The following is a 12,332-nucleotide window of genomic DNA, read 5'->3' as shown; positions in this document are numbered from 1 at the left end:
GCTGAACGTCACACCCACTCTAACCTCCTTTTCACAGACATTTGGCAGACAGCAGAGATCTGCTCACAGGCAGCTTTCCCTCCTTTAGTACAGGGAGCATGAGTGTACAGATGTGTTGTCCCTCATTGTTTAGTCAACAGATCAATAGGTGTGGTGTCAAAACCCGAGCCTTGTAGCACTTTGACTTGAAAACATCATCATCTATTCATGAGGCTGCTGGTGAATTACAAAGCTTCTTGGACGACTGGAGGCTGACGTATTGAGGTATTGAGGTAGTTTATCATGTGTAACACTCAATAAATGTTAGTTATGACCTCTAACTGATCAGGATTTTGTATGGAAGATAAATAATAGCCAAATAAAGAGCCATGACATTATGGCAGCTCTGACATGTGAAGGAGTGAGGAAGGAAGGGAGACAGAGACGGAGACAGGCAGACATGTTGTCTCCTAGAAGACACTGTGAGGCTGGTTGCTGTTGGGGCTTTGGATGGGATTGGATGATCAGGTCTGGACTAAGGAACCAGGGAGGTGGTTTGAATACAAAGACACTACAGTAGAGACACTGCATTAGAAAGACTACCAGAGACTGACGGAAAGAAAGAGCAAGAGTGCATTAAGCAACTCAATGAATAAAATGTGTTTCTGCCTTTTTACCACTTGGGGAAAACAAAGTGACCTTTACCAGTGGCTCACATCTAGCATTACTAGCTGAAGGATTCAAAGCATCTGAAGGATTTGCGGATAAATGCTACAACAAGCTAGGCTCTTTCAAACATAATGAGAACCATAATGTCACCACACTAAAGCAGTCTATTAGTCTACTGCTATACCCTACTCTACAATTGACACTTAAGCTCAACTTCTTAATCTAAACATTGATCTGAGCCTTTTCTTGGACCTGATGCCATGGACTCCATAGACTCCATGGTAAAGCTGCGTTGAGTCCTTGTAAACACACTTCTGTGCAATTAAGCTGGTGAGAAAAATGCTACAATAAGCGATGGGTATGACAGCAAAAGCTATAAAATTAAGAACCATGTTAAAAGAAAAACTAAATAAAAAAACAAACAGGACTTTCTTTTGGGGAAAGTCTCATCTATTCTATCATTTCATCACCTGTGAAAACACAAATTCAGCTCCAGGCAACAAACAACAACATGACAAAGAAATTACAGTTTAGAAACCATTTAATTTCCAATTTGCTACACTTGAAAATGCGGAGCACAAAAGCAAATTGGGATGAAATGATGGAGGAGAGGCTGGCAGAGTTTGGTATTTAGGTCAACGGTGTTCATATTTTCAGCCTTTCATTTGTTTATCCTCTGACAAGAACATGCTTGCCGGTAGAACATGGTAGTGTTGCACAGTGCTGTTTCAGCCCACTGCTCCGAGCTCTCTGTGCTTTACCGTCCATCCAAAAGCTTTTAAGTTGCCTAATGAGATTAATTAAGCCAGTCGAGAGTTTGTTTAACGAGGCCCCAGTGGCCTGAAGGACCATCGCTGGCAAATAAAAGCTTCACATTCAAAATAAAAAAGGAGCAAAACTTTGAAGGGGGTTTAAAAAGTCAAACCTTGGAGTAAAGTGGTGATAATCCATCGAGCTACAGGGCAGCAGGTCACTTTTGGAGACTGGCGATTTAGTCACGCAAATTATTAAACTGACATAGTTTCCAGTGTAAAGCCTAAAGTGCCCTTTATTATCTCCTTACCTCCTCTGAAAGAGGCCTCATGTAGCGGACTACACTCTGAAGTATTGCACTTGTAGCGGCTTCTATTACGGCTGATGGTTGCATTTATGTAGCGGCCTCATACAAAATTCCGAACAGGTACATTATTTTTTCACTGCTTTCATATAATCTTTAACATTTTGATTAATCAAGTTAGCACTACTTCAATATCTCCACATTTAAACTAAAAGCATCAAAGCTAATGCCAGAGCTCACCATTAACTCTGATGCTGAATGCAACACATGTTTATGACATATCTCAAATATGTCAATTGCAGAGAAAAGAAGCCTTGAATTATTCTTTTTTTACTAGTAAAGCTACATCTCAACAGGGGTTGCATCCAGATAATGGGTTTCATGCATTAATGTGTTTATTTTAAGACTGAATTCTCATCACAAACCGTTGTCTCAGCTGTTTCTGACTCATGGCGAGCTACCGTCAGTGCTGTGACGCCGGTAATTCAGTTACACCGTATCAAGTGCTTCCAAATGCACCAACAGTTTTACCTTTCACGTCACAAATTAGATTGGGATGAAGTTATCCGGATGAAATGTACGAGTCGGGTCAAAATCAGACGGGGACCCTTGGAGAAGGTGGAATGAAATACACTGAACAAAAGCCACTTGGTCAAAGCAGCGCCGATACTTCGCCTCCGCCTAAATGCAGAGTCAAAGTCAGCGGAAGCTTCATCCTCATTTCTTTGGCTACACAGACAAACTCCAAACGCATCGGCAAGATAATCTGCCACTCTTCATAGGAGGTTGTAAAAGCACACACTAGCTCCTTTGGAACTCAAAGACAAGTACAGTATTTAAGATTAAAAAGGTAGCCACTGGCTCAGACAGGGAGGAAGAGCCTACAAAACACATCAACTGAAAATAGTGGTTGGTAAAAGAATAAACAGGGGTGGTTAGATGCCTATTTTCGTATATAAATGAATTAAATTAGAGTCTTACCTATTTGCCTCTCCAGGTCAGCTGCTTCATCTGGGGTGGCCCTGGGCAGCACCCCTGGGTCAGTGAAGCTGGTTCTCAGGAGCGTCCCCAACACAAACAGAAACAGCACACCCCCTATGACTGGGATGACCGGGGACAGCTTCAGGGCCAGGAACGGACAACTGGGAGAGACGGACAGAGACAGAGAAATAAGCAAACAGCCAAGAGACACAGGGTTCTGCTGTCTGACCCGTAATGCTCAGCTTAGTAGTAAAGAATCTGGGAGGATTACTAGACAAACATCAGCTGATGGCCCTCGGGGAAAGTGTCTGTCTGCCCAAATACAACCTGCTCTTCTAAGCATAAATGTTTGTACACAGCAAGCCCGTAAAAAAAAACAATGAAGTACTTGTGTTCGAGCGAGCCATGAAGTTAAGGAAGTGTTAACGCCGTTTGACTTGACAGTAAGTGGACAGAGAGATGGGGACACACATAAGGGTGTAATCTGTTCTGTTGAGACAATTTGGCATAATCCCATTAAACGTCGTACGGTGCGGGTGGTTATTACTGTAATCACATTAGGTCCCATAGAGGTGGGGCCCAGGCGGTTTGCTGCTGGTCTACTGGATTGAGCTTTGGGGTCAGCAGAGAGGAGCCGTTCCACACAAGGGAAACTAAATGAACATGTGGTAAACATGTGTTTTCAGGAATGCTGTTGAGGAATGGGAACAAGCACTGTGCGTTGAGCCATGGTCCACAATACAAGTGTTTACATAAAGGCTCTTGTTCATCTATTGAAATAAAAGGGCAAAAATCACAGCTTCAAGTATTGATTCTTTTTGTTGTTGTTGCTGAAGATCCATCTGTATCAAATACTTTTGTCAAGTGACATTTATTAGAATAAACTTAAGGGTAAAAAAATCTGAATATCCCTCTCCAAAGTGCCTCTTGTTAGTGCAGGTATAGGTGAGTAGTTACTGTACTGTATGCACTGAACCGTAACGCATTCCTGACTCTTGCAGGAGAAGCACTATTTGTTTTTGCACGGAGGCTGAATTACATTAAATGATGAAGAAAAATAAGTGGAGCTTGGTTGGTGGATATGTATTACGGCTATTCACTAAGTGCATTGGACTGCAGTACATGACTGACCGCCATTTAAAAATCAATGCAGAGTAACGATGACTACAGATTAAAGTGCCACTGATAGCTATAATAAGGCGACAGAAGTCAACAGCTGTGGTCACCCCGTCTGTAAACCATGAAGGTCTTCAACAGCATTTTACAGAAATGCTGCACTCAAGCTTTTTTCAAAATGTCACACTGCATCAAGGCCATATTCATTTATTTTTCTCTCCGAGTAGAATGTATTATAAGTTGCTGACCCCCCCCCCCCCCCATCTAACCAGCCTTCAGATGGTAACACCTTGGGAGGGCCGCTACATCCGCTGATCTATGCCAAAAGCAGTTATTGTAATAAACCAAGCCAAACTATATTTAGGCTTGCCATGTTGGGTTCCTTCACAACAGCGGATGGAGAGGTTGTAAATATGGTCCTGGAGCATTTACTTAGATTTGCTGATATGTGCTAAATACCATCACAGGTACCCCCGATACCTATGCAGGCGTTGCCGTGGACACGTGCAGACTCTCTGCTCTCACCTGACTGTGAATATTTGAGACCCAATCAAAGAACACTTACAAATGTGTTAGTGCACTTTTGAAAGTGTGCAAGTTTCTTATTCCACAAACACAAGTGACTCCATGTTCTCAGGTGCCTTAAAAATACATCTCGCTCATAAGCCAGTTAACTATTTTTTTTATCAAAATAAAAAAAGACTAGCTCTGAATCGGACGCACACAATATTTACGCCGTTTTCCAACAATGTCTAAGCGGTGACAAACACACCGTCTAGAACTCATGTTCCCATCGGAGTGGACACTGGTCAGTCCTGCTGCTTCTCTACATCTGGAGTGAGACTGAACTCAGCAACAAATAAAAGAAACACACACCGGGTTGTCGGGGACATCAGCAGGGGACTGCAGGCAGGACAAACATTTCTCCAGTTAACAACTCGCCTGGAGGATCCCAGCGTTGTCGTGTTGGACGACGACCGAGTCGATGTAAACAACTTCCTGACTATTCAGTCTGCGCTGAACGGACAATTCTTTAAGGACTACTCCAGACATGCAGGAAAAAGGAAGTCACTTCATTGTCTCCTGTCTGGAGGGTTAAGTGCACGAAAAAAATGGCTCATCACCACAAACACAACCACCCTATTGTTGGTTATGTAAACAAAAATATCTTTAACAAAATAATGTTTATTTGTGCAAAGCTCAAGGCAAAAATATCCGTAACGTTAAGCTTATACTCAACCTTTGTTTCCTTATAATGGATGCAATACTTGGCGTCTTCCTTCACAGGGCTTGTATAAAGGCAATAAATTAGTCCATGAATGTGAGATATGAGTTTACAGATAGTAATATTCCCTCCTCAGCATTGTGGAGCTTAGTTTATGGCTTTTTCCACTTACACCTACAGTCTATGGACATATCTATTGGTGACACTCGTTTTCTTTTTTGATTCTTCACAGTTCATTTTGTTTGTACACCCTCTGGCGTTTCGGAGAATAAAGTATAAACGTACACACTCTGAGCTTAAGAACTAATTAGAAAGAGCTAAAAAGCCAATTTTTAATTAATTAAAAAATAAATCAGGGGAACATTGAACATCAGCACAATGAAACAACCACTGTGCACAAGTCTGCGGATTAACGCCGGAAGAGTAGAGACCAAAGCTCGGCGCCGTCTGTCTGCATCTGCCCCAGAAAAGCAGAACATTTCAAAGTAAAGTCGTTACCCTCCATCTATTCATCTGTACCCATTCAATCTGTCCTCTAGTTTGTCTGACTGGTTACACATCACATTAATGAATCCGCCAATTAGAGGCGCTAATGAGAAATCGCTGCAGTTGTAAAAAGCTTGGCAGAACTTGAGTGAGGGTCCTACATCTGTAACAATTAACGCAAAAATACGATTTTAATGGTTTTGAAGTAGCTAATCAATGAGGAAGTCACGCCCTCCACTAATGCGCCAAATAGAAGCAACGGTCATCAGGGCTACAAATCCACAGCATCATGAGAACAACCATGTTTGTGCATCTCAACATTATATCTCATAACTTGTCATCTGGCAAGTGGAGGACAACAAGCGTCCACCAGAGAAGAGTGGATATAGACATGTCCGAAGTTACATCTTAATTTTACTTTTTACTTTGACACCAAATCATAGATTTAACTGGGAATTTTAAGGGCTTTGTTGCCATGGAGATGGAACAGTATCCAATAACAGACATGGTAAATTTCGAAGGGGAATGTGGTTACCCTGGAAACAGCCACATGAGTGAGCCGAAGCCTCCGAAAGGAAGAAAAAGAAAAACAAAGACATTCAACCAGATGGAGACAGCGCGATGGCTTTCATCACAATCGTTTTAAATGGCTCGGCAAAGAAGTGTGTAGAAGGGGAAGGAGACTGAATTATTGTTGGATTTGATCCAGAAATTGGTCTATAGTTAAAAAAAAAACAACAAAACAGAAATCTAGGCTCTACGCACTAACACATGGGACCCTCAGCAGCCAATGTAAAGATTACACTACACATAACTCTAGGTACATCATCTATCACTGGTTACCGTGGGATTGGCTTAAAGAAAACTAACCAAACATTCAGAATGGAAAATATCAACAATAACCTCATGTTGGAATGACAGTCTAAACTCTTTTCCAGCCCGTTGAAACCCGTGGAGCAACAAGCCAACACAAATACCGTTGTTGGTCAATCAAAGCTGAAGCTGTGCACTATGACGAAACAAGCCGAGTGTACAAACATCTACTGTAGAGCCAGTGCTGATCACTATTCACCAACAAAGGTCCCCATTCACAAAAGTGTACAAGCATGACTGTCGAGATCGGTATGAGTTATTGACAGCTGAAGGCAGCACAATAAAACTACGACGGCTAATTCTTTGGGTAAACACCGTAATGATAAATGGTTCACGCATCTGCAAGAGATGTCAATGCGTGTCCCAGCGGAGCAACGAGGAGCAGAATGCACAAATGACTGATGGACTTTAATCAGAGAACGGCCACAAGTATTCACACAGCAGCAGGACACATTATGTTGACATAAGCAAAACCTAATGTGTGCTTTGTGTTTGAATAAAGAAGACTCGTTGCTTCATGGTTTCAGTCCGTTGGAGGGCCGTCGCTCTTAATGCCAGGAGCACTTAGCAGATCGGTCTATAGGTAACTAACAGGAAGCGCTGGAGTAGTCGTGGACATCAGAACAGTTGGCATTTTCCTTTCGTATCAAGCAGCAACAATCATGACGCGTTGGGAGTTAATTTGCTGACATTGCACATCCTGCGATGTGACTGTTGCGCATGCGTACGTCGCAACGTCAATGCTGAAAACGGTGCATCATGCAGAGCTAGTGGCCATCCAATCATGATTATCTCATTACAGGCAACGGCTACAGATCGATTGCGGTCCGAAAGAGAATTTCGACGAACATTAAATAAAAATGCTTCTTAAATAGCTTTAACTACCTAGACTTTTTAGCGCGTCGTGTCCCTTGAGCTGCCTCTGGTGAAAAAGGAACTACAATATGAAGACTAACTCCCGCTTTTAGTAGCGATGTACATAGACAGACAGATGTATTAATCTATGCAGTAGCTTGAATGGAAATTGAATTGAACACAACAGCTGCTAGTGCCGTCACCCTTCTAAAATATTGTAACAATATTCAGCGAACGTCCTCCGTGTGGGACGCATTCATCGTTTCCACAGAATACAAAAAGGTAATCTTTCTACATCGACAGGGTCTCCCGAGGTTTCCCTACTCATTTGCCTCCCAAAGGGTGCATTAATCTCAACAATAATCCAATCCAGATTACTGTTATCACATTTCCCACTAAATCCTCTTATGATGCCAACCTGTTTCTCAAAACTCGGCCGGGACTTAAGCTCAGGGGGACTTTCAGCTCCACTTGATGTAACCATGTGAAGCCTGCAGCACTGATCACCGGCTGTCCTTTCAGTGTCACCTGGGAAAAACTGCACCCTTGTTTACTTTCTTCTTCTTCAGCCATTACACCTTTAAAAAAAAGGCAATCACTATCCTGTGATCTGCAGGGAAAAAAAAAAAAAAAAAAAAGTCTGTCTAACATAGATCATCCATCCGCCAACATTAACAGCATCTGGGCCTGCGATTCTCTCCGGGACTTGCTTGAGAAGAAATACAGTTTACCGAGAGATATCGCTCAGCGGTGATGCGGTACCGAACACACGAGTGTGTTTAAAATGTGCTTAACGTTGGCTTTGTGGCCTCTCGCTCTAAAGTCTCGTTACTCATCTGAGCTACATGGATACACGGCTTTGTCAGCTTTGCCTTTTGTTACGTTGCGATTGCTTCCGATGGCAAGCGAGGGCAAGACGTGAACCTCCTTATCTTGTTTCTGAAGCACGGCACAGCCTCAGAGGTGTGCAGCGGTCATGTGTGCATCTGAGAACTCTGCAAATGCGTTGGGCGTGACCCTTCCAACACGCGCCACGCACCCAATGACTCCTGGCACAGGGAGCGGATGTGCGACAAACAAGAGGGTGCTGCTGGGTCGATTCAAGGCTTGGAGCGAGCCTGGGAGAGAGGAACTGCACAAAGTAAACAGCTGGACATGATTCCTGGTTTCAATGAGCGGTGACAGATCAGCCTCTTGATTCTACAACAAAACAGACCGTGGCAATAAAGTCTCGGACAGAATGTCCTGTGAGGAATTAAAGTCACATTCGCAGCTGATATTTATGCAAGATTAAACAGTCAAGTACGGCATGTCCATCTAGCATTTCATACTCTTTATGTTGTGCCTGTGTGAGAAGATGTTTATTTATTTTTCCTCGATTAAGTGCAAGCCTGTGAATGGCACGCTACTCTAAATTCGTATTTGTCAGCTTGGCCCGGGAGGAATGCTTCTTTTGACTTAGGAGACCACATCTGCCATGGGTGTGACTATTATGTGGACAAAGACTCTTTCGCAATACTTTGATTTATGCCACTCCTAAAGATGACTTACTATTTCGCCCCAGCATGCAGCAAACACATGCACTACTCTTCAGCACTGCGCAGGACAGACATTGTACGACAAAGAAGGAAGCCACCGATTTCATTGCATGAAATTGGAAGCTATTGTATTCTGAGTGAAGCAGAAACACAAAGCCTGGGGTATCCATGAAATAGGGTTGCCTTTCTACTCACAAGAGATGAGCGAAGGCCACTGCTGAGGAACTTGACCTCCTCCTACTTGTGCATTTAGAGAGCTCTTAAGAGGCCAAAGCGTACGAGCTACCTAGGTTCCACTAGACTCCGCAACACAAGATGGTCTACGTTACACACTCCGCTCAAACCCTCTTGTACATTAGACCCGTACTCTTTGTTGATGTGCAGTCTGTAACGTCCCATAATGAAAAGAATAAATCTGGTTCCATTATGCTTTCTTCACACCCATCGTTTACCTTGGCACCCCTCTTCACAGTTAAGTTGAATCCCTCTTTCCAAAAGTGCTGAGCTTTTCGTTGATACTTATCACGTACTTAAAGAGGTTTATGGAGGGGGGGGGGGGGCAACCATCTCTCTATCCCGTAAAAATCATGACTAGTAAAAATGCAGATTGGGATTCGGCAGGTGCAATGTGGGTGTGACCGGAGAGCAAGAACCTCATCACATCATCACAGAGGCTTCACTTGTAAAACAACCACACAGTCATCCTAATACACCGTTTACATTCCAGGTAGGTCACTCATCATTTTTGGGAGTACGACCCGGTCGGTCTTCTTCATGAACTAAACCCACGTGACGGCATTCATGACGCGATCACTACAGCCAAAAAAAAAAAAAAAAAAAAAAGCAGGTTAGGCAACTTCGCATGAATCAGGTTTGACTTAATTCTGGCCGAAACGGCTGGAGGACCGGTTCCTCAGGATCTTGTTGTACTCTGTGTGCGCAGAAAGAATGTGCTCCTGAAATGAGCCTGTCAGGCAGCACCCACTCCCAGGATGCTTTACTGAAGGACATAAATTATACACAACTAAACAAACGGGAGACTAAATCAAAGCCAGACATACATACGCCTTTATTAAGTAGATGCACTGGCCTGATCTGCTGCAGGCAGACTTTAGTTTCAGTGTATCTTAATCGAAGAATGTGAGCATTTCTACATGGCAAGCTAATGAACTGTTTGTGCAATCTCCTCACTGTCTAATAAATGAATTTACTAACACTGTAAGAAAAGTAAAGATTCCTTTTTTATTTTTACTTGTTAAGGAGCTGCAGGCTAAACATCTAACATGTCGTCAAGTATAAACAAAGCTTGACACTTTGGAGGCGGGACTATCAATGAAACCACTAATCAACAGGCGGCTGCAGCTGAGAAGGTAGAGCGAGTTGTCCACTAACCACAATGTTGGAGGCTCAATCCTCAGCTCCTCTTGTCCACATATCAAAGTGCCCTTGGGCAAGACATTCAACCACAGTTGCTCCCGACGGTCAGGCCAGCACCTAGCTCACTGTGTGTGTGTGTGTGAGAATGGGTGGACTAAATAAAGGCCCTATATTAATGCAGTCTTTTCATTTCAGCACTTGGGAAAAAAGGTCCTACGATAATCAAACACACATGTAGCCACGATTCACTGTCCTAGTGACTGCAGTACATCGTATGGTCCACCTCAAAATCGACTTGCTTTCCAATTGTTAGGCCTTCTCTCTGTCCTCTAGTTCTTAAGATCAATGTGACCTCAAACAGAACATCACTCCAAACATCTGCTCGAGTGAACTTTTTTTTTTTTTACGAGGCGTAAAAAAGGGGGGGGGGGAAGACGGCAACATGTGCAACAACAGCACACGTGGATATCTGGGGGGAGCCAGCGTCAGAATAATAAACAGACCAAAGTCTGCCGGTCACTAACAGAGGTTAGTGTATGTGGCTGAGCGTCCCTCAGACAGACAAAGACAACAAGCTAAAGGACACATGGAGACGTAGAAAGATCTCCGCACGTCTCCATCCTTAAACACCGCTGACGCCTTCTGGACTCCACAAATCAAAAAGATCATCTTTTAACAAATATGGACCAGATTTGATCACACCACAGTCAAATGTAAAATACCATGTTAAGATACAGAGGTAATTCAACAGACAGAAGAAGAACGAGGAGCCGTTCTCCAATACGCTGACAACTGGCGAGCGGGGTTAAGAAAAACATCTAATCGAAACGTATTACACTTAATGACAACAGAAGCTAATGTACAGGTCTGCTGACTATTGCCCTGTCCGATAAATGTCTCCTTTCAGCTGATGGGAGTAGAGTGTGGTGTGGGGTGGGGGGGGGGGGGGGGGGGGGGGGGGGGGGGAGCCAGGAGGACCCGGTCAGCCCGGGGGCATAGACGGACGAACAGGGAGGGCAGTGCTAAGCTGAAAAGTGGCTTTGTGGTCGCATGGTGTTCCTGTAGTCACAACAAACAGAGGACAGCACACTGGGCCCCGCTCCATCGACAGGCCACAGCGTAGGAAGTGAAGCCATCTGAAGGGGGGAGAGGTATCGTCAGGAAGCATCTGGCATCCTCCGCGTGGCTGCTGGGGATCGGCCAGGTTCAAATGGACACGGCGGTACGTCTCCCCTCCCATTTCAATACTTTTTATCAACTGCTCCATAGTCAAGAGGGCTGGGAGTTCTAGCCTGAGATGTCCTCTCTCTGGCACTCTGCCCTTTGGTCATGGGTTATGTCTGTATCTCTGCTGGGGTGACGATGTATCAAAAAGACGAAGTGGTCCAGAGGTCACTGCTGATAGAAGGACTTCTCTCTCTCACACACACTCACACACACACACACACACACACACACACACACACACACACACACACAACAGAATAGTGCCGATGGTTTGGGATGAAATGTGACATCTTTAAGTGTCTTGTTTCGTCAGAATAACGGTCCAGAAGATATTCAGTTTACAAGTAAAAAGAGAGAAACTGAAGAATGTTCCTTGTTTTTGTCTAATAAGTAAAACAATACGCCGAGTATAAAAATTATTTTTCTCTCAATGACTGGATTGATTAATCTACTAATTGTTTTAGCATTTCCTAATATATCTCTGGCAAATAGAATTACGTGGACAAAACATTTAGACACACAAACATAAAGTAACTTAAAAGTTGTTTTACTATTTACTGTCTTTTGATTCACTCCTACATCGTTAAGCATGGGCTATCTTTACAATCCAGATACTGAACAGCAGCCATCAACCACAGCACATATTTTGCCTATTAAGCTTTCTCTGGCTCTGAAGCACTTTAGCCTGATAAAGACTTTGTCCGATTGAGCAGCAAATCTCATGATGGAGCAGGATCCTTATCTGGCGTAGATGGGCTTTCTGAGATGATAGATGACAGAGCGATCGGCGGGGCCGTACGAGGAGAGAGGAAATGCACTCTCACTCTCTTGGTTCACACTCCAGGACTCAGGTCGGTGTCTGAGTCTACATGCTGTATCACGCACCTCAAGTCACAGTGGGCCAATCTACGACACCCGGGACGAGACGACGACGAGACGGTGGAGAGGA

At 43.7% G+C, this 12,332-nt stretch overlaps 1 protein-coding gene across 3 annotated transcripts in view; it reads right to left on the bottom strand.

Moving 5' to 3' along the window:
* The window catches only part of zdhhc14 (zinc finger DHHC-type palmitoyltransferase 14), a 36,084-nt gene that overhangs the window by 21,449 nt on the left and 2,303 nt on the right, over positions 1 to 12,332 (bottom strand). For all 3 annotated transcript variants that reach the window (XM_068721743.1, XM_068721746.1, XM_068721744.1), the window contains exon 3: positions 2,687 to 2,847. In XM_068721743.1, the coding sequence (XP_068577844.1) occupies positions 2,687 to 2,847 (161 nt within the window). The remainder of the gene's footprint in view (positions 1 to 2,686; positions 2,848 to 12,332) is intronic.

The sequence above is a fragment of the Cebidichthys violaceus genome, unplaced genomic scaffold (genome assembly GCF_023349555.1).
Source record: "Cebidichthys violaceus isolate CVI_PGR_0920_01 unplaced genomic scaffold, fCebVio1.0.p SCAF_28, whole genome shotgun sequence".
NCBI classification, from domain to species: domain Eukaryota; kingdom Metazoa; phylum Chordata; class Actinopteri; order Perciformes; family Stichaeidae; genus Cebidichthys; species Cebidichthys violaceus.
This window is presented reverse-complemented; position numbering and strand designations above follow the sequence as displayed.